Here is a 20,841-nt window from a genome sequence, read left to right on the forward strand (position 1 = left end):
TGCGAGGCCCTGGGTTCCATCCTTAGCACTACATAAAAACAAATAAATAAAATAAAGGTATTGTGTCCATCTACCTCTAAAAAATAAATTTTTTTTAAATTATTTTTTTATTTTTTTTCATCTTTCTAAAAATAAATATTTTTTTTAAAAAAAGAATAGAGAGATTTGTTGGGGAGGGACATGCACATAATATAAAAATGACAAAGTGCATTACATCTGTAGTGTAAAGAACCAAGATTTTCAATGTATACTGGAAAAAGGGGATGGCAACTTCAGGCTGATGGCAACTTCAGCCACAAAATGGGGACAATGAGGATTACGAAGAACAAAGCAGGGACTCATTTCCTCTGTACATTTTGGCTATTAGACCTATGTGTAAAAGGGGGGGACTCACTTTGTATTTAAATATTAAAATTTATTCCAACTTAAGAAAAAAAAAGTATAATTTGTGGCTCCCATCCTTTACCTCTTCCATTATTTTCCTTCCTTTCTCCTCCCCACCCATGCTCTCTTGCCACCGGATCCCTTCTGCCATGGGACTAGGCCCTTCCCAGATGCTGACATCATGCTTAGACTTCCCAAACTCCAAAACTATGTGTCAAACTTTTGTTCATTATAAATTATTCAGTCCGTGGCATTCTGTTATAGCAGCAAAAACAAACTCAAACAGAAACAAAGACAAATATTGGGATAAATCCGCACAGATTCCTCAAGGATGAGAGTCTGTCCATGCTACCAGGTAACTACCAAGACCAGCATAGTTGGTAGTTAAGAGTGAGAATAATCTAAAATAGAGGGAGAGAGAGATTATTACTATCATCTGCAGCCTAAGACCCACTGAAGCAGTGGGACTATAGTTCATCCCATTAACCTATCTTCTTTGTTTCCTCAAGGAAGAAACCCAGTAGAATCCCAGAACCATTGGTCTCTGAGGTGTATACCTGTCTAGTTCTCCACTTGGAAATACATCCAAATGAGGTAACAAGTAGACTAGGATGAATCATCACAAGGAAACACTGGTATTATTCTAGCTGCTGGGGGAATGCAACCGGACAGCTTCCACCTGACAGGTCCATTAGATTTCCCTCTGATACAGAGAATCACCTTGTTCAAAAGTACAATGTTTAGTGAGTCCACATCCAATGACTAATCCCAGAGCAGGAAGTAAGGCCCAGCCAACCATGTTGGCCCCCAGTGGAACAATACTGATAAGTAGCATTAGCTCCAAAGTTCTCCACCAGGTTGACTCAGGCTTCCCTGGGTCTACATCTAGTTTATAGTCACTCTCTCCTTCCCCTTCACAAGTATTGATCCCTAATAAATATCTCAAACACCAAATTCTCTAAGCACCTGCTTCTAGAGACTATGATATAAGGCTATTAGGTGAATTTGTATTAATACATTTAGTAAAAATGTATCCAAAAAATACATTTCGTTGTTTCCTATACCTTTAACAGTCCCCAGTTTGATAAGTGTCAGCTTTATTAATGAATTGCCCTCTTTGATGTCACAGAATCAACAACTTACACATATGACAGGAACTAGTGAAATAATAAAGATGAGAGAATGACATGACCACACATAATTCACAACTTACTTGTACTGAGGAAGGGTTCGAACCAGTGGTTGCCAGAGTAGTTCCTATCTGAGCCAACTTTTTAACAGGTGTCACAGCCACTTTCTTGATTAATTGTGAGCTAGAATTCTTGGGGGTGAGGAACAAGATAACACAAAGCCATCAGTATAAGTAATTTTAAATCAATCAAATTATGAAGAACATTAGAACACTTTACCATAGCAAATTTGTTATAACTGGATTTATAACCTTATGGTTTTATACACATTCTATACTGTAACCTTACTGATCAGTCAGGCATGGTAGCACATGCCTGTAATCCCAGAAACTCAGGGGGTTGAGACAGGAGGATGCAAAGTTCAAGGTCAGTCTCAGTAACTCAGCCAGGTCCTAATCAACTTAGTGAGACCGTGTCTCAAAATAATAAATAAAAAGGGCTGGGGATGTAGCTCAGCAGTAAAGTACAGAGTATGTTCAATCCATAGTACATCCCCCCAAAAAAAGATTCTGTCACACCAGATAGGCTTCAGTTATATAGAAAGATTACCAAGTACTTAAAATAAATCATTTCCTAATAGTGCATAACTAATGAAACATGGTAGCAGACTTCTATATTTTTAACAATAATTTCTGTAAGGTATGAATAAAAATGAATACTACAAATATTCATTTATATACTATTTCACCACAAATTAAAACTGAAGCAGATGGTCATTTTCTTTCAAGATGCAAAATGCCCTTTGAACATATCCTTTGAGGACTATAAAATCTTTTGAGTATGAAGATTAAATGTTCATTATTTTAACAGTTATCAAATGACAAAACCCAAAAAATCTTGATTAAATTAGCATATCGAAAGAAAGGTGTTTAATTTAAAAAGTTGAGCAGAATCATCTCAAATTATGTTTACTGGCAAAGATAACAGGTGGGAAATGAGGAAGCTTAAGATATATTACAGGGGAGGGGCTGGGGTTGTGGCTCAGTGGTACAGCACTTGCGTAGTATGTGTGAGGCACTGGGTTCAATCCTCAGTATCACATAAAAATAAATAAATAAAAAATAAAGGTATTGTATCCATCTACAACTAAATAAATTTTTTAAAAAGATGTATTACCGGCATTGTACAGATTTTGACTGTTTGAGCATTTGTTGGTGCTGCTGGCCTTGCAGCTATGTTACTTGTGGTCTCAGCTCTTGTAATGGCTTGCTGAGGAGATACCAACATCAACTGACCACTGTTACTTTTGATCAAAACTGTTCCTATAGTTAAAAAAAAAAAAAGACCTCAGTTAAAAAATAAAATAAAACATAACCATCACATATTGTCTTCTCCCATTTCAACACTATAAAAAGCTCTGAATACGTACTTGGTATATAATAAATTCCATATCCACTAATTATCCAACAAAAAAATGGTAAAATGTTTTCATTCAAGTTATTTAAAACATTTAAAATATAAACATTTGACAAAGATACTCCTGAAGAAGACAAAATACTTTTCTTTGATATCAAAACTATAAAGCTATAATAAATAAGATGGTATGATAGCAGCACAAGACCACAAAGCTGACTAAAGAAACAGAATAGAAAACCCCAAAATAGGTGTATAAGGATATGTCATACAGGTTGAGTATTCCTTACCCAAAATACTCAGGACCAGAAGTACTTCAGATTTTCTAACTTTTTTAGATTTTGGAATATTTGCATAGACTTAACCAGCTAAACATCTCTTTCCTGAAAATCCCAAAATCCAATATGCTCCAAAATCCAAAACTTTTTGAACACCAAGATGAGACTCAAAGTAAAGATTTTATATCAGAGGCTCAACCTCAATCAAATTTTCCCAGGAGACTATACACTCTTGAGAACAGAAGTAACTATTCAATATATGGCCAATTAGTTGTCTTATGGGAAAGATGAAATTGGACACCTATTTCACACACATTCACTAAAATCCTAGCACATTAAGAAATATAAAGGTAAAAATAAACAATTTAACTCTTAGACAATGTGGAAAAATATCTTTTAATTTGAGATAGGGAAAGACTTCTTAAGTAAGTAGAGCCTAACACATTTAATTATATTAAAAGAAATTCCAATTAGCAAAATTGGAAAAAAAAACATAAGACACAAATGGACATAGTGACACACACCTGTAATCCCAGACAAATTTGAGTGGCTAAGGCAGAAGGATCCCAAATCCCAGGTCAGTCTCCTCAATTTAGTGAGACCCTGTCTCAAAATTTAATAATTAAAAAGAGCTGAGGATGTAGCTCAGCAGTAGATCTCCCTTGCTTTTAATCCCAGTCCCACCAAAATAAATAAATAAATAAATAAGACACAAAATGGAATACTGGGTGCAGAGGTGCAGATCCGTACTCCCAACAGCTCAGGAGGCTAAGGCAGAAGGATCATGAGTTCAAAGCAGCCTCAGCAACTTAGAGAGGTCCTAAACAACTTAATGAGACCCTGTCTCAAAAAAGGGCTATAGACATGGCTCAGTAGCTAAGCACCTCTGGGTTCAATTCCTGCTACCCATAAAAAGACGATGACAACACAAAATAAAATATACTCAAAGGACAACTATTCAAAATGCACAAACAAATGCCAACAATAGGGAAAGTTAATTAAGACCCTAGTGAGATATCACCTTTTATCTATTTAGATAGGCAAAATTTCATTAGACCAACAATACTAAGTGCTAGCGATACATATCAACAGGAACACTATCAATCTTATTTGGTGGTAGGATAATTTAGTACAATTACTTTGATCAACTTTATATGACTGCCAAATTGATTTTCATTTGTACATCCTATAATCCATTATTTCTAACCTAAAGAAATTCTTGTCTATAATACAAGTAACAATAAATATTGGCATACATTACCGGTAGGGCTGCAAATTGGTGTAACCACTCTGGAAAACAGTATGTAGATTCCTCAGAAAACCTGAATGAAACCACCATTTGACCCAGTTATCCCACTACTCAGTACATACTGAGTAGTACCTAAATGACTTAAAATCAGCGTACTATAGTGATGCAACCACATCAATGTTTATTGCAGCTGAATTCACAATAGCTAAGCTATGGAACCAGCCTAGGTGCCTTTCAAATGGATAAAGAAAATGTAGTATAGATGGTGGAAGGGGACCCTCATCGTTATACAAAATACATGTATGAAGATATGAGGAAAAAAAAAAGAATAGTGTTACCTTAGATTAGGTAGAGAGAAGTGATGGGATGGGACGGAAGGGGTGGGGATCGGGGGATAGGAAGGATAGTAGAATGAAATAGACATTATTTTTACTGTGTGTATATATATGACTGCATGACCAATATGATTCTGCAACCTGCACACTCAGAAAAATGAGAAATTATATCCCATCTGATTCAAATATATGATATGTCAAGGTCATTGTACTTCATGTGTAACTAATTAAAACAAAAAATTTTAACAAATGGGCCAAGGACCTGAACAGACACTTCTCAGAGAAGGATATACAATTAATCAACAAATAAACGAAAAAATGCTCACCATCTCTAGCAGTCAGAGAAATGAAAATTAAAACCACTCTAAGATACCATCTCACTCCAGTAAGAATGGCAGCCATTATGAATTCAAACAATAACAAGTGCTGGCGAGGATGTGGGGAAAAGGATACACTTGTACATTGCTGGTGGGACTGCAAATTGGTTTAGCCAATTTGGAAAGCATTATAGAGATTCCTTGGAAAGCTGGGAATGGATCCACCATTTGACCCAGCTATTCCCCTTCTCGGACTATACCCAAAAGACCTAAAAAGAGCATACAATAGAGACACAGCTACATCAATGTTCATAGCGGCACAATTCACAATAGCTAGACTATGGAACCAACCCAGATGCCCTTCAATAGATGAATGGATAAAAAAAAATGTGGCATTTATACACAATGGAATATTACTCAGCACTAAAAAATAACAAAATCATGGCATTTGCAGGGAAATGGATGGCATTAGAGCAGATTATGCTAAGTGAAGCTAGCCAATCCCTAAAAAACAAATGCCAAATGTCTTCTTTGATATAAGGAGGGCAACTCAAAACACAGCAGGGAGAAAGAGCATGAGAAGATTACCATTAAACAGGGACGAGAGGTGGGAGGGAAATGGAGAGAGAAGGGGAATTGCATGGAAATGGAAGGAGACCTGCATTGGTATGCAAAATTACATATAAGAGGAGGTGAGTGGAAAGGGAGAAAAAAAAACAAGAGAGAGAAATGAATTACAGTAGATGGGGTAGAGAGAGAAGAAGGGAGAGGAGGGGAGGGAAGGGGGATAGTAGGGGATAGGAAAGGCAGCAAAATACAACAGACACTAGTATGGCAGTATGTATAAACGTGGATGTATAACCAATGGGAATCTACAATCTGTACATGTGGTAAAAATAGAAGTTCATAACCCACTTGAATCAAATGTATGAAATATGATATGTCAAGAGCATTGTAATATTTTGAACAATAATATATATATATATGTATATATATAAAAGAAAATGCAGTATAAATACACAATATAACATTACTCAGCCATAAAGAATGAAATTCTGGTGTTTGCTAGATCTGGAGACTATCATGCTAAGTGAAATAAGCCAAACCCCCCCACCCCAAAGAAAAACAAAGGTCAAATGTTCTCTCTGATATGTGGATGCTAATACACAATCAGGGGGAAGGAACAGAAGTTCATTGGATTAGACAAAGGGGAATGAAGGAAACAGAGAAGGGATGGGAATAGGAAAGACAGTAGAATAAATTGGATATAACTTTCTAATGTTCATATATTCTGCCACGCGACCAGCGCAAGTTTCATAAAAGAAGGTTCGATGCATAAGAAATTGCTAGTGAGTTTTAAATTAAAGAGACAGACTCTCATTTACCTTTAACCACAGCTCCAAGATGGCTTCTCCTAGCTCCCGCCTCCAGCCACCTAATGCGGTGCCAAGGTTTACAGAAGAGACTAGTGAGAGAGGGAGAGCATGCCAGGGAGTGAACTTTTATTAGGGAACAAAAAATTCAAGGGAAAATCCCATCCAATGAAGGTTAAGGGAGGCAGCATCCCAAGGTCAGGGCCGGTGATTGGGTCTTCAGGTCAGTGGCCAGGCATGCCTCTGCATGGACAAGCCCTGGGACCTGGAAAAGGGTGTGGGATGGCTTTAACACCACTGTGTCTAAGGGCCTCTTACCCAGCCAGGGAGGTAACTCAAATCACATGCGAGGATGGCCTCCCACAATATATGAATACAGGACCAGTGTGATTCCATATCATATTCAACCACAAGAATGGGAAGTTATACTCCATGTATATATGTCAAATTCTTGTCCATGTTAATAGAGACTCAAACAAAACATTCAAAGCTGGAGTTCTACTTCCAAGTGAGGGCCAGGTGTGATGGCACACGCCTGCAATCCCAGCTGCTCTGGAAGCAGAGGCAGGAGGATCATCAGTTCAAAGCCAGCCTTAGCAACTGCAAGGCACTAAGCAACCAATGAGATCCTATCTCTAAATAAAATACAAAATAGGGCTGGGGTTATGGCTGGGTGGTCGAGTGCCCCTAAATTCAACCCCGGTACCCACCCCCCAACATGCACGCGCGCACAGACACACACACACACACACACACACACACACAAGAGAAACAAGTATAACTGTTGAAAACTATTTAAAAACAACCATTTATAAACTTTGGAAATTTCCCTAAAGCATACAGAAAGTGACTACACAATTATTAAAGAAGATATATCAAAAATTCAGCAAGAATATTAAGAATCTGTGGCATCTAATTATGATCCAAACCCATTCCCATTCTTAGCACAGAAACTCCACACTGTGTCAGTTTAGTCAAGAACACAAGCCTCCCTCTTGCCTAAGCTCCCAGTCAAAGGCCATGGGATCTTCCTGGGAGGAGCAGACCCCAACATTTCCCATCCCCAACTACACAGTGAAAAAGATAAAGTTTAAGCCACATAAGAAGTGTGTGGCTCCCGGCTCCCTTCTTTGGCCCATAAAAGAAGGCTCTACTTCAGGGATAGCATAATGAGAAATACTTGGGCACCCATGACCCTAACCCCAACCCTTTCAGGGTAGTTTCAGAAACCACCTGTAGGAGGGACTAGATGTCAGATTTAATGTACAAAGATTTCACAGTAATCATTATAAATATGTTCAAAGGACTAAAACCATACTTGGAGAAGGAATGTATGATGATATCTCAAATAAAGGCTATCACTAGAAGCCAGGAGCACAGGTGTTGCCTGTAGTCTCATCTGTGTGGAGGCTAAGGCAGGAGGATCACCTGAACTAGGAGTACAGTATATCAAAACCATACTGTGCAAAGGACATGACTTCAGATGGTAGCTTGTTTTCACAGGAACAAATGAAGAAAACCAGAAAAGATAAGATGGTAACATAGCAAATGTTAAAATAGATCCTTGCTCTCTTCTCTCAGCATCTTTTAAAGACATAAAATTACATGACATAAATATAACAAGATATTGTTGGGTTTGTAATATATCTGAATGTAATAGGTAGATCTATAATAGCGCATGTGCACACACACACACACACACAGAGAAGTAAGAGGAAAATAATAATATAATAAATGTGAAATATATTCCAAGATACTATACGCTTTATAATGACAAGATAAAATTCAGAAAAATATCTTGAAAAAAATTAGAGGAGAACTGGAGATGTAGCTCAGTGGTAGAGTGTTTGCATAGCACATAATGAGGCCCTGGGCTCAATCCACATAACTGCCAGGAAAAAAAATTACAAAGGAAAAGATACACTAGAAAATATCCATTTATGCAAAATAAGGCAAGAAAGAAAGAAAGGAAGACAAGTGTGCCAGTGCATGCTGTAAACCCAGTTATCTGGGAGGCTAAGGCAGGATAGGATAGCAAGTGAAGGCCAGCCAGGGCAACTTAGTAAGACCCTGTTCCAAAATGAAATTTTTAAAAAGGGCTGGGAATATAGCCAGGGGTAGAACAATGCCCAGCACGTATGAGGCCCTGGGTTCCATCTCCAGCAACACACACAAAAGGGAGGATCAGAGAAATAAAAAAGAAAAGAAACATAAAATAAAAGTAAATGGCAGACCTAGATCCAACTATACCAATAACATCAATATATAAATGGATGAAATAATCCAATCAAAAGACAAAAAGTATAGGGCTGGGATTTTAAAAATTCAAATATATACCATCTACAGGAGACACACACTGAATTCAAAGATGTAGAAAAATTGAAGAAAAAAATATATACATATAGTAGCAAACATAAGAAAGCTAGAGTGGCCATACTAATATCAAACAAAATAGACTTTAAAAAAACAAAAAAATCACTGGAGATTTAAAAAAGAAAAAGTTTATAATTATGAAGGGCCCAATAAATCAAGAACCTGTAACATTTTTAATTTATATGCACCCAACTACACAACCTAACATATGAAACAAAAACTAAGGTAAAATAAATTTCTTGTAGATGACAGAAGGATGATAGAAGATGAGGGCTGAGGATACAGCTCAGCAGCAGAGTGCATGCCTAGCTTGCACAGGCCCTGAACTGAACCCACAACACTGCCCAAAACAACACACACACACACAAAAAATAACAAAAGTTGGCAACAGATTAACAAGGACATCAAAAAAGGACTTAAAGGACTTAAAAAGCACTGTAAACGGGCTGGGGATGTGGCTCAAGCAGTAGAGCGCTCGGCTGGCATGCGTGCGGCCCAGATTCGATCCTCAGCACCACATACAAAGATGTTGTGTCCGCTGGAAACTGAAAAATAAATATTAAAATTCTCATTCTCCTCTCTCTTTAAAAAAAAAAAAAAAGCACTGTAAACAAATTAAACCTAACACAAATGTATATTATACATCACCCAACGATAGGATTTTTTTAAGTGTGTACAGAATACTCTGCAAGATACACCACTCACATTAAGACAAAAAACGAGCCTCAATAAACTCAAATAAAATAAATTGAAATCATATAAAATAAAATAAAATAATTGAAATAAAAGAATTGAAATCATAAAATGTATTGTCTCTAACAATAATGAAATGAAATTATAAATCAGCAACAGGAAAATAAGCAAAGAAACTCCCAAATATGTAGATAATAATAGACAGTACACACTTATGTAACCAAGAGGCCAATGAAGAAATCACATACACACACAAAAAAAAAAAGGAAAATACTTTAGATGAATGAAAATGAAGTCATAACATTCCAAAACTTACGGGATATAGTTAATGCGGTGTTTAGAGGAAAATTTATAGTTACAAATGCCTATCTTAAAAAGAATAAACTCAAGTAACAACCTTTTGTCTTTAGACACTGGAAAAAGGAGAGCAAAATAAAAACTAAAGCAAGCTGAAGAAAAAAGTGATAAAGATAGAGCAGAGGGGCTGGGGTTGTGGCTCAGCGGTAGAGCGCTTGCCTGGCATGTGCAAGGCCCTGGGTTCAATCCCCAGCACCACATAAAATAAGTAAATAAGGGTATTGTCTACAACTAAAAACAAAATAAATGTTTTAAAATGGTAGTGTGCTTGCCAGGCATGCAAGAGACACTGGGTTCAATTCTCGGCACAACATACTAATAAATAAAATAAAGATCCAACAACAATTTTAAAAATATTTTTTTAAAAAGACAGAGCAGGGCTGGGGATGTGGCTCAAGCGGTAGCACGCTCGCCTGGCATGCGTGCAGCCCGGGTTTGATCCTCAGCACCACATACAAACAAAGATGTTGTGTCCGCCAAACAATAAATATTAAAATAAATAAAATTAAAAAAAAAAAGACAGAGCAGAGGTGAATAAAATAAAGAACAGAAAAACAACTGAGAAAAATTCATTAAACCAAAAGTTGGCTGTTTGAAAAGATCAACAAAAATGACAAACTTAAAATGACTAAGAAAAAAAGAAGACTCAGAAACCACTCAAATCAGGAATAAAAGACAGGGCATTACTGCTAAATTGGTAGAAATGAGGAGCATAATATAGGGGAGACTATGAACATTTGTAAACCAATAAATTAGAGAATTTCAATGAAATAGACAAATTCTTAGAAACATACAAACTACTGAAACTGATTCAAGAAGAAATACTGTGAATAGATTTCTAAAAAAACAACATACAGGTCGGGGACACAAAGCCTTTCTTTAATATAAACACATGTGTTGCTCATTAATATACATAGATGTGAGGGTCCCTTCTGAGATCCACACAAAAGTAGACTTCTTTCATTTCCAGACAAAGAATTAGATGCTGCTAACATATTCTAAGTTGTTTTCTTCCTCAGGGACCATAGACCCAATTCCTTTAATTTTTCACATGTCATAGTTTCCTTCACTGAACTTAAAGTCACTTTAATTTCCCTTTTCCCCTCATTTTCTAAATTAAGTAAATGAAAGAAAAAATCAAATCAATAAGTTTTAACTTAGGTTGTTATCTGTTATAGTACATCTCCCTATCCTTCATTTACACAGCTGATTTGCCAAAGCAGAGCTTTTATTTATCTCCATTAAATTTCATTTCTAAAAATAGGCTAATAAAAAGCTGGGCACGATGGCCTCTACCTGTATGTAATCCTAGACCTCAGAAGTTTTGGACAGGAAGACTGCAAATGAAAAGACAGCCTCAGAAATTTATCGAGACCCTAGACAACTTAGTGAGACCCTATTTCAAAATATAAAATATAAAAGGCTGGGGATGTGATTCATTATTAAAGCACCTCTGAGTTCAATTCCCAGTTTAAAAAAAAAAAAAAATAGACTAATCAGATGTCAGGTGATTTCTACTTCTTTTTTATTTCCATATTTGCTATTGGAAATCAGAGTGTTGAAAAGAAGTCAGCCTAGAGTATCTATGGAAATTCAGGAAATGTATTCGTTTTCCAGGAGAAAAATTGGGCCTACGTTATTTACTATTGTATCTATGGTACTTAGCATAAAACCAACCCAGCATCTAGTTAGTGCTGAAATGTATTAGTAAGTAAAAAATTCACTGAAAGCTTTATTTATAATGCCTTAACTCAGAATCTCCAATTCATTTATTTTTTATTTTTTTAAGAGAGAGAGAGAGAGAATTTTTTTAATATTTATTTTTTAGTTTTCGGCAGACACAACATCTTTGTTTGTATGTGGTGCTGAGGATCGAACCCTGGCCACACGCATGCCAGGCAAGCGTGCTACCGTTTGAGCCACGTTCCCAGCCCCAATTTTTTTTAATAAATATTTTTTAGTTATAGCTGACAATACCTTTATTTTACTTATTTATATATATGTGGTGCTGAGGATTGAACCCAGGGCTTCAAACATGCTAGGTGCTACCGCTGAGCCACAACCCTAGCCCCAGAATTTCCAATTTTTCTTATCTGTCCCAACAAAGACACACATCACAACCTAAATACAAAATTGTCTGGCTTACATTTATTTTTTTAACAATAATAACAAAAAAGCAACCTAAGCAGACAATCAGGAAATAATTAATAACAGATTCAAAATTAAACTTTTGAGTTTGTAACAAAATTGTCACTATACAATGGTAAGTGAAAATGAGGATATAAGGATGGCATCATAGAATTCCAGTTATGTAAAATCAGAAAAGGAATGCATACATTCTTTTTCCCAAAGAGACTAAAAGTTTTTGAGAATGAAATGTACTATATCTTGCTTACAGTGGTGGCTGCATCTTTATCAAATTTCTCAACACCCACTATAAATGGGTTCCTTTATTTTTTAGTAACAAAAACTATACCTCAATAAAGCTGACATTTAAAAAACAGAGATTAAAAATAGACTCAAAGTATTTTGAAGGACAATAATTTTTCCCTTTTCCAAATTTCATACAACAAAAATAACTTTCTAATGTCCCCCCAACCAAAATGGGGGTGGGTACACACTGAGATTATTTAAAGATAGATTTTTTTTAGACTGTTGAGAATTTGGCGGATGTTGATAAATAGCAACCTCAGAGTACTGAGAACCAAATGCTATGCAGGGGGCTTGGGACATAGCTCAGTTGTCAGACTGCTTGCCTTGCATACACAAGGTCCTGGATTCAAGAAAGGCGGGAGGGAGGAAGGAAGGAAAGAAAAGAAAAGCAATACCCAACAGCTATGCAGGTTCTTGAAATATTCAGAACATTCCTAATATACCTGTGTTCTCCATAGTTCTGTGATATGCAAGCCCTGCTATGTACTATTTTACTTACTCCTTCTGGTACTCTAGGAAGAAGTCTCATTTTAGAAGTAAGACTCTGACATGAAGAATGAGGTTAATAAACTTGCCAAAGACCACAAAGCTATTAAGTGGTAGAGCTAGAATTCAAACCCCAGTCGGTTCACTCCAAGGGCAATGTTCTGTCCTTTATTGTACACTCCACTACTTTTCCCAAGAGGCTACTCCCTCAAACTCCTTGTTATCCACAAACTTCATTAGTACACCACCTAGTCTTTACTCTGTGATCCTACACTGAATCTTCTGGGCTACTAAATATTATAAGCCTACTTGACTTCAAGCTAAGAGCCCTCTTAGGCATAGTTTGTTATTCATATAAGTAACAAATCCATATCATAGTCTCATTGTCCAGCCCCTGTTTCCTCTACAAAGTCTTCATTCCCTCACTCAGTTAAAAGGCTCAACTACTACTCTTATGATTAAATCTGAATATGACTTCTTAGATTCTCTGGGTAGCTTTTTTAAAATTAAATATTAACATTATCGATTATGTGTTTAAACATTTTGGGGGTAAAATTGGCAATACCTGTTGTAATTTATCCTATAATTATATATGTACAAAATTACACAAAAACATACAAAGGTATTTATTACAGCATCATTGTAATCACAGAAAGTACACACACAATATCAATGCCTAGGAATAGGGAAGTGGTCAAAATAATAATACAAAGAACCACTCCTATGCAGTTGGAAAAAATGAGAAATATTTACAAATACTAACAATGAAAAAGGCACAGTAAAATTGTTAATACTCTAGTGACAAGGGGATTACATTTCAGTAATTTTTAAAAACATGAACAGACAATGCTTTTAATCAGAATAAGCTAAGAAATAAAAACCCAACACACTCATAATTGTGATGCCCCTCAGCATCCTAGGGGCTCTAGCCCTATTGCTCCCTACTCTCTCCATGTAGATCTACCTTCAAATATTTAGCTGCCTTCTCTAAGCCAAGTAACTTTACTAGACCCTAGAAATAATAAAGTGATAAGGTGTTATAAATTCTAAGGAATTCATAATCAAAAAAGGAAGTAATAATAATAAACTAGGTATTTTAATAAAATAAACTAGCCAGGCACAGCGGTGCACTCCTACAATCCTATGTTGGGGCTGAGGCAGAAGAATCGCAAGTTTGAGACCAGCTTCTAGGCAACTTACAGAGGCTCTGAGCAACTTAGTGAGATCCTGTCTAAAAAAAAAAAAAAAAAAAAAAAAAGATTGGGGATGGAGCTCAGAGATTAAGCAACTCTGGATTCAATCTCCAGTACCAAAAATTAATTAAAAGAATTAGTAACAATAATAATAAATAATATATGGTCTTAAAAGTACAGCATCTGAGTGGGACAACCTAAAGAATTTCCAGCAGTTTCTACTGAGAGGATGAAAATCCATAGAAAAATTAATGCCATTGACACTGTGGCTATAAGCTGATTGTACAGCCTTTGGAATCCACACAGGGGATGGCACCCTGATTTCAACCAAGTCCAGCAGCAGCAGGCCAACTATGCAGTTGATAATCCTATAGGCTATATCCCTTTGATAAAGCTAAAGTGGAAACAAACAAAAAAGCTAAAGTGGAAACAGCTTATCCAGCTTATTCAAGAATCTGAGAAAGAAGATGCAAACTCTATGCCCCGCCTCAGCATGAAAACAACCTCAAATGCTTCACCAGTATGACAGTCATGTTGAATTTATCACAGTTTATGATATAAAAGAAGCAATTAAGTCTTTATTTATCTCTTTCACACAATTTGCAGAAGAGATACAGAATACCAAAGAGAAGGGCCACAGTTGGGTCTAATATTCCACATGCTCACAAAAAAAGACTGAAAATATTATCAAAACTCTTTCATTTCCTGACAATGCCCCACTTCACACACACACACACACACACACACACACACACACAATTTCCAGCCCCTGCTCCCTGGAAAAATCTGTGGTGCATATGTGTATTTTTTAAAACCAGTTCTGCTCAGAGGAAATGAACAAGAAATCAAATGCTTATTCATTACCTTGGAAAACTAAGAACTGACATATATTGAGAAATAAACCACTAATCCTCAGTACAGAAGAGAAATGGTGCAGGATTCATAACCTAAGTTACTCTAATCAATATTTCCATTAAATTTTTCAACTACTGGTTCTTATGCTACATATCAGTAGAAATTCTCAAAAGCAGCTTTTTAAAGTACCTCCCAACCTCCTCTGTAAGCTCATAATTCCTAAGAACAAACTGTCTCCTCTCTTCTCGGGGGTTTCTCTATGGTCAATAGTGTAAAATATTTTAGTATTATGATATAAACATATTTAAACTGTGGACTTAGTTTGCAGCTACACAACTCAAGCAAGTTTCAGTTTTGGTTTTTTGATGTATAAAACAGAAGATTAGCCTCTAAAATTCTATCTCACCTTCAGCACTGATACTTAGTGAGGTATGTTGTAAAAAAATGTGGTTAAGTGTAGTGTTGTAGAAAGAGTAGAGTTAAACAGATCTGAATTCAAATCCCTTGACTCCTATAAATTGCCTGGCTTTGGGCAAATTATTTACCCTTAGAGACCTCTTTCCAAATTTACTACTTACTTAGTATAGCCAATGAAGAAATAATAATAATAATAACAACAACAACAACAATAATAATGTATTTAAATTGCCTAGCACAGTGGGACCTCAATAAGTGATTTGTTCTGACTCGTCAGCAAGTTTTCATTCTTGACAGTTTTTCTATTTAACATTTTTTTCTGACCATTTCTAAACAAACTTCAGTGACTAGGCAGGAATTTATATTTTAACAAACTAGGGAATAATTTCATTCAAACATACTCATAACTACTTTAAGATTACATGATGGATGACAATTTAGAACTAGCAAATAATGTAGCCAGTGCTGCACAGAGCCTTAACAAATGTAGGGACCTCGTATACTATACAAAAGGAAAAAAAGCATTTCATTAAATATGAAGAACACAATCTGCCCGTGATGTTCTTGACCAAATAGAGAAGTAGCTACAAAAGAAAAAAAAAAAAAAAAAAAGCCACTGTCCTTTTGCCACAGGATGCTAAAGTAATCTTTTGAATCAATGCTTCCACTTCTTTACCATCTAAGTCAAGATTATGAAAGTTTCTCTGGGCTCCAAGGATTTTTTTAGAGCTACCAGATCAGAGATCCAATTTTTTAAAAAATATTTTTTAGTTGTTGATGAACCTTTTTTTTTTAAATTTATTTGTATGTGATGCTGAGAATCGAACTCACTGCCTCAAGCATGCTAGGCAAGCACACTACCACTGAGCCACAACCGCAACCCCAGAGATCCAATTTTTGCTAAGCAAAATTAATAGAAGACAAATTCCAAGAAACTTTGGATTGAGGAGAGACAGAAGGTAGAACACTCAAATTTCACTCAGCACATTTACGACATGAATTATCACAAAGCAAAACCTTTGAGTAAATCTTGAAAAACAGCCTGACAAAGTAATAAGCCCTAGGATAAAAAGCAAATCCTCATTATCAGGATTCGCACATCCCTTCAAGTATAATAATCGCGTATCTCTGATCTATTTGTCAACTCTGGAGCTTGTTCCCCAGGAGAGGAATTCTTCTGACCGAAAGTTAAAATCATTACATATCTGAAGGCTGTGCGGGAAGCAGCATTTGTTTTGAGAACTATAAACTTATTCTGACTTGCTTACATTTAAAATTCTATTTCAGTCATACCCCCGAGAACTTTTTAAAAAGACTTCTTTTTGCAACATAATCCAAATGTGTGAAAATATAAACTGATCCTTTCTTCGCGTGAAAATTAACTTTAGCCATCCCTAATCTCCTCTGCCTAGGCACCAGTGCCTCAAGAGCCCTCCTGACAGCTATGACAGAGTCACTTAGGTGAAAAGATTCTCTCCTTAAATATAAAATGCTGTAATGACACAGAGGTTATATTTGATTGTAAAGCCAAATCACTGCCCAAAAGGCTGCTTCCTGGACACTCACTGCAAAGTCAAGATTATGAAAGGTTTTCTTGGTTCAGAGTTTTTGAGAGCTACCAACAGGAAGGAGCAATTCGGCGCTGCGACGATTCCCGAAACACTGCAGGCAGGACCCAAGGGTAAGGCTGGAAGGAGTGATCAACCTACCTGGAGGAAGCTGCAAATTAGCAGGCAACTGGATCGTAGTGGCGCTGGGGGCTTTCACGGTGACGATCTGGGGAGCAGGCAGCCTAGGGCCACTGAGTTTAGGAACAGTACTGACAGGAGCCACTTTGGTCACTAGGGTCCCCACGGGGGACCGCAGGGGCTGGGACGCCGTGGACTCCACGCAGACACTGACAGGAGCCTTAGTCACGGCGCCCAGGGCCACCGGGGTGCTCTCCACCCGGACCGGCAGAGCCCCGGCAGGGGCCATAGTCACGGTCCCCGAGGCGCCCCCAACAACCGGAGGAACGGCACCGGACGATTCGCTGAGGCCCGCGGGCATCCCCCCGAGGGATCAGCGGCAGCTGCAGCGCTGCCGTTCCGGGAGCTGAGGTGAGGAGAGGTTTGACACGCCGACTCCAGGGCAGTTCTGGCTCCACAGCATCGCTGGGGAAAGGCTCAGGGGCCGCGGCAGAGAAATCGGTGGTGGGCGCGGGCTAGGCAGCAGCAGCGGCGCGTCCCAGATCTGCCTCCCGTCCGCGCGAGCCGGGCAGCAACACCCGCACAGGCGCTTGCCGCTTCCTCAGCGGCACTCACACGTGCGCCGGCTCAGCACGGCGCCTCAGCCTCCGATCCAGCTGCAGCTGAGCCCGGACGCACAGCTCCCGGAAGGGCGTCACTCGGGCTCTCACTTCCGAACCTAACTGCGCGGTAGTTCCCCCGCCAGAAACTTCAAAACTACAGACCCAGAGCTGCACCGAAGCCCCCTACGCGCGCTCCGGACGGGCCGGCTGCGCGGCCACGCCAGCCATGTTTATATAGCCACGCGGAGACCTCGCGCAGGCGCTCAAGCCGCCGCCGCCACCCCGGGTTTCCCCGGACTCCGGCTGCCTGATTGGCCACGGAGCGGAATCGCGCTCGTGACGTCATGAGGGAAGGCTCGAAAGGGCGTTAGAATCTTTCCCAGAATCGGGAGGATGGAGGGGCAGGTTACTTAAAGCTTGTCACGTGTGAGGGGCAAACTGCGGCCTCCGCGGTCCTCTCCTAGGTGTCCGTGCGAACAAGAAGCCTAAACTAGATTTTCCCCCACGCTTTTTAAGGGAAAAATGTAGAGGACTGGTTTTGGAAGTGTAATTCATCAAGAACTCAGTCGCACTTCTTCAGGGTTTCTCTGCGGCTTCACGCAAAAGCGTCGCTAAAATTAACATTGAGGTTGACATTATGAAAATAAGAACAGTGTATAATGTTATCGTCCGTAAAACGTGCTTATTTTCATATCGCTTTAGAGTAGAACTACCTAAAATCTAGAACTACTTAAAATCTAAAATGAAAATTTTGTTTCTTCCTCTCTGCTGCTTTATATATGCCTCTGTCACCTCTATTTAAATTGTATGCCTGTCTCCTAAGAAACAGGTCAGTGACTTTTGATTCTCACACAAATTCTAAGATCTTAAGTTCTGTCAATGAAATAGTGTTCCTTGAAGGAACCAATACTAAAATTCAATTATGGAAAAAAGTGCCCCTTCTTAAGGTAGTCAGAGAAGATGCCTTGGTTTCAGACCTTTGTCGTAATAGTATATGTTTGCAAGATATAACGCTATCCTGAAGGAGATTTTGCAAGTAGACAGGTGCTATGCTGGGAAATGTGTTCCCCCAAAGTTCGTATGTTGAAATCTTATGGTATTAGGAGCTGGGGGCCTTTGGGAGGCAATTAAATCTTGAGTTCCTTTTAAGAGGGAACCTAGGGGCTGAGGCTGCAGCTCAATGGCAGAGCACTTGCCTAGCATGTGTAAGGCACTGGATTCGATCCTTAGCCCAACATTAAAAATTGAAACAAATTAAATAAAGACATGTTGTCCATCTACAACTATAAAAAAAAACTTAAAAAAAAGAGACAGAACCTACCCATCCACCACAAAAATTCTAAGTATGAATTAATTAGCAATCATCCCGCATTGTGTACATTACTCAGATTATCACCTTGTCACCCACAATTGTATAATTATTACTTATCAGTTAAAATTAAATTAAGCAAATAAAGAAATAGTTTGTTTTTTTTAAAAAAAAAGAGAGAGAGAGAGAGACCTGTTAGAGATCGTTTATCACTTCCACCAAGTGAGGTTAAGTTGCAATGAAAGGACCATCATTCTAGGAACCACCGTCCCCGCTCAACCAACACCAAATTCCTTTTTTTTTTTTTTTTTTTTTTTTTAATGTTTATTTATTTATTTTAGTTATCGGCAGACACAACATCTTTGTTTTGTATGTGGTGCTGAGGATCGAACCCGGGCCGCACGCCTGCCAGGGGAGCGCGCTACCGCTTGAGCCACACCCCCAGCCCCACCAAATTCCCTTTATCTTGAACTTCCCACCTCCAGAACTCTGAGAATTTTTTTTTTTTTTTAAAGTACCAGAGATTGAACCCAGGGGTGCTTCACCACTGAGTCACATCCTCAGCCCTTTTTGAGACAAGTTCTCACTTAGTTGCTCAGGACCTTGCTAAAGTACTGTGGCTGGCTTTGAACTTGCAATCCTCCTGCCTCAGCTACCTGAGCTGCTGGGATTACAGGCATGCAGCCACAGCACCTCTATAAAAATAAATTTGTTTATAAGCTAATGAGTTTATAGTATTTTTGTCCCAGCAGCCCAAACCACTAAGACAATGGGCAACCTGACATTTATAGTTTGTGTTAGCTTTTCGTCACAGTGACCAAACTACCTGAACAAGAACAACTTGGAGGAGGAAAATTTTGTTTTGACTCAGAGTTTCAGAGGATTCAGGACATGGTTAGTGGCCTTCAGGGAAGCAACATCATGGTGGAAGAGCATAGCAAATGAAGCTGCCTAGCTCTTCACAGTTCTGAAGCAGAGATAGAGAAATAATGGTGGGAGGGTCTGGGAAAGGAGATGAAGCCCTCCAGAGTATACCCCCAGTGATCTACTGCCGCAGTCTGGCTGGGCACGTCCCATCTTCCAGAAGTCCACTGGATTATCATCAAATGTATTAATCCACCTATGAGGCCAAAGTCCTCGAGATCTAATCATTACCTAAAGATCCAACTGCTAAACCTTGTAGCATTGAGGACCATTCTTCCAACACCTGAGCTTTAGGGGAATGCTGTAGATCTAAACCTTAGCACAACCTTATTTGCTCCCTTGCTGTAAACCTCTACTCACATGATCTAGAGAAGTCATGGAGACTTCTCTGCCTTAGTCATCTGTCTCCCATCTCAATCAATCTAAATCAAATCAAAACTCATGACCCAAATCAGTCACAAGATTTTCAGGAGGATCACCAGTTCAAAGCCAGCCTGTCTCTAAATAAAATACAAACAGAGCTTTGAGGAAAAAAAAAAAAAGTAAAAAAGGCCAAGGAGATGTGGCTCAGTGTTTAAGCACCTCTGGGTTCAATCCCCAGTACCCCCTCCCCCCCAAAAAAAAGTTATGTTTCCAAGAAGCTTGAACTCAAAACCAGTTCGTAGGATGCCAAAGTATAGTGACACACAACTAAATCAATCAGAGTCACTCCAGGTGAACTGGACTGGCACAAAATAATCACATAGAGACAGAGAAATACCTTTTTCTTTGGGTTCTGTGATGGCTCCTCTGATCCAGCTCCCACAAAGGAGGCAAAGCAGACAAAAAAAGAAAAAAGAAAAGAAAAGAAAGAAAGAGCAAGCCTCCAACCGCTTTTATTGGGGAGAAGCCATTAAGAGAGGCAAGGGGTAGGATTACAAAGGAACAGGTGAGTGTAACTCAACCCCACCAGTACTCCTGCAACCTGCCTCCTCATACCAGCAGTGCAAGTCATTGCGGGGTGCCATAATTGTTCAGTATCTCTTACTCAGG

General features: G+C 38.5%; 1 protein-coding gene across 3 annotated transcripts in view; it reads right to left on the reverse strand.

The window, feature by feature from the left end:
- Window positions 1–17,335, reverse strand: part of Taf4b (TATA-box binding protein associated factor 4b) — a 129,063-nt gene extending 111,728 nt beyond the window's left edge. For all 3 annotated transcript variants that reach the window (XM_076836938.2, XM_076836936.2, XM_076836937.2), the window contains exons 1-3: window positions 16,996–17,335; window positions 2,691–2,836; window positions 1,598–1,705 (exon numbers count right to left, since the gene is read on the reverse strand). In XM_076836938.2, coding sequence (XP_076693053.2) covers window positions 1,598–1,705; window positions 2,691–2,836; window positions 16,996–17,335 — 594 coding nt within the window. The remainder of the gene's footprint in view (window positions 1–1,597; window positions 1,706–2,690; window positions 2,837–16,995) is intronic.
- Between the last annotated feature and the right edge of the window lie 3,506 nt (window positions 17,336–20,841).

The sequence above is a fragment of the Callospermophilus lateralis genome, chromosome 17 (assembly GCF_048772815.1).
Source record: "Callospermophilus lateralis isolate mCalLat2 chromosome 17, mCalLat2.hap1, whole genome shotgun sequence".
Taxonomy (NCBI): Eukaryota; Metazoa; Chordata; class Mammalia; order Rodentia; family Sciuridae; genus Callospermophilus; species Callospermophilus lateralis.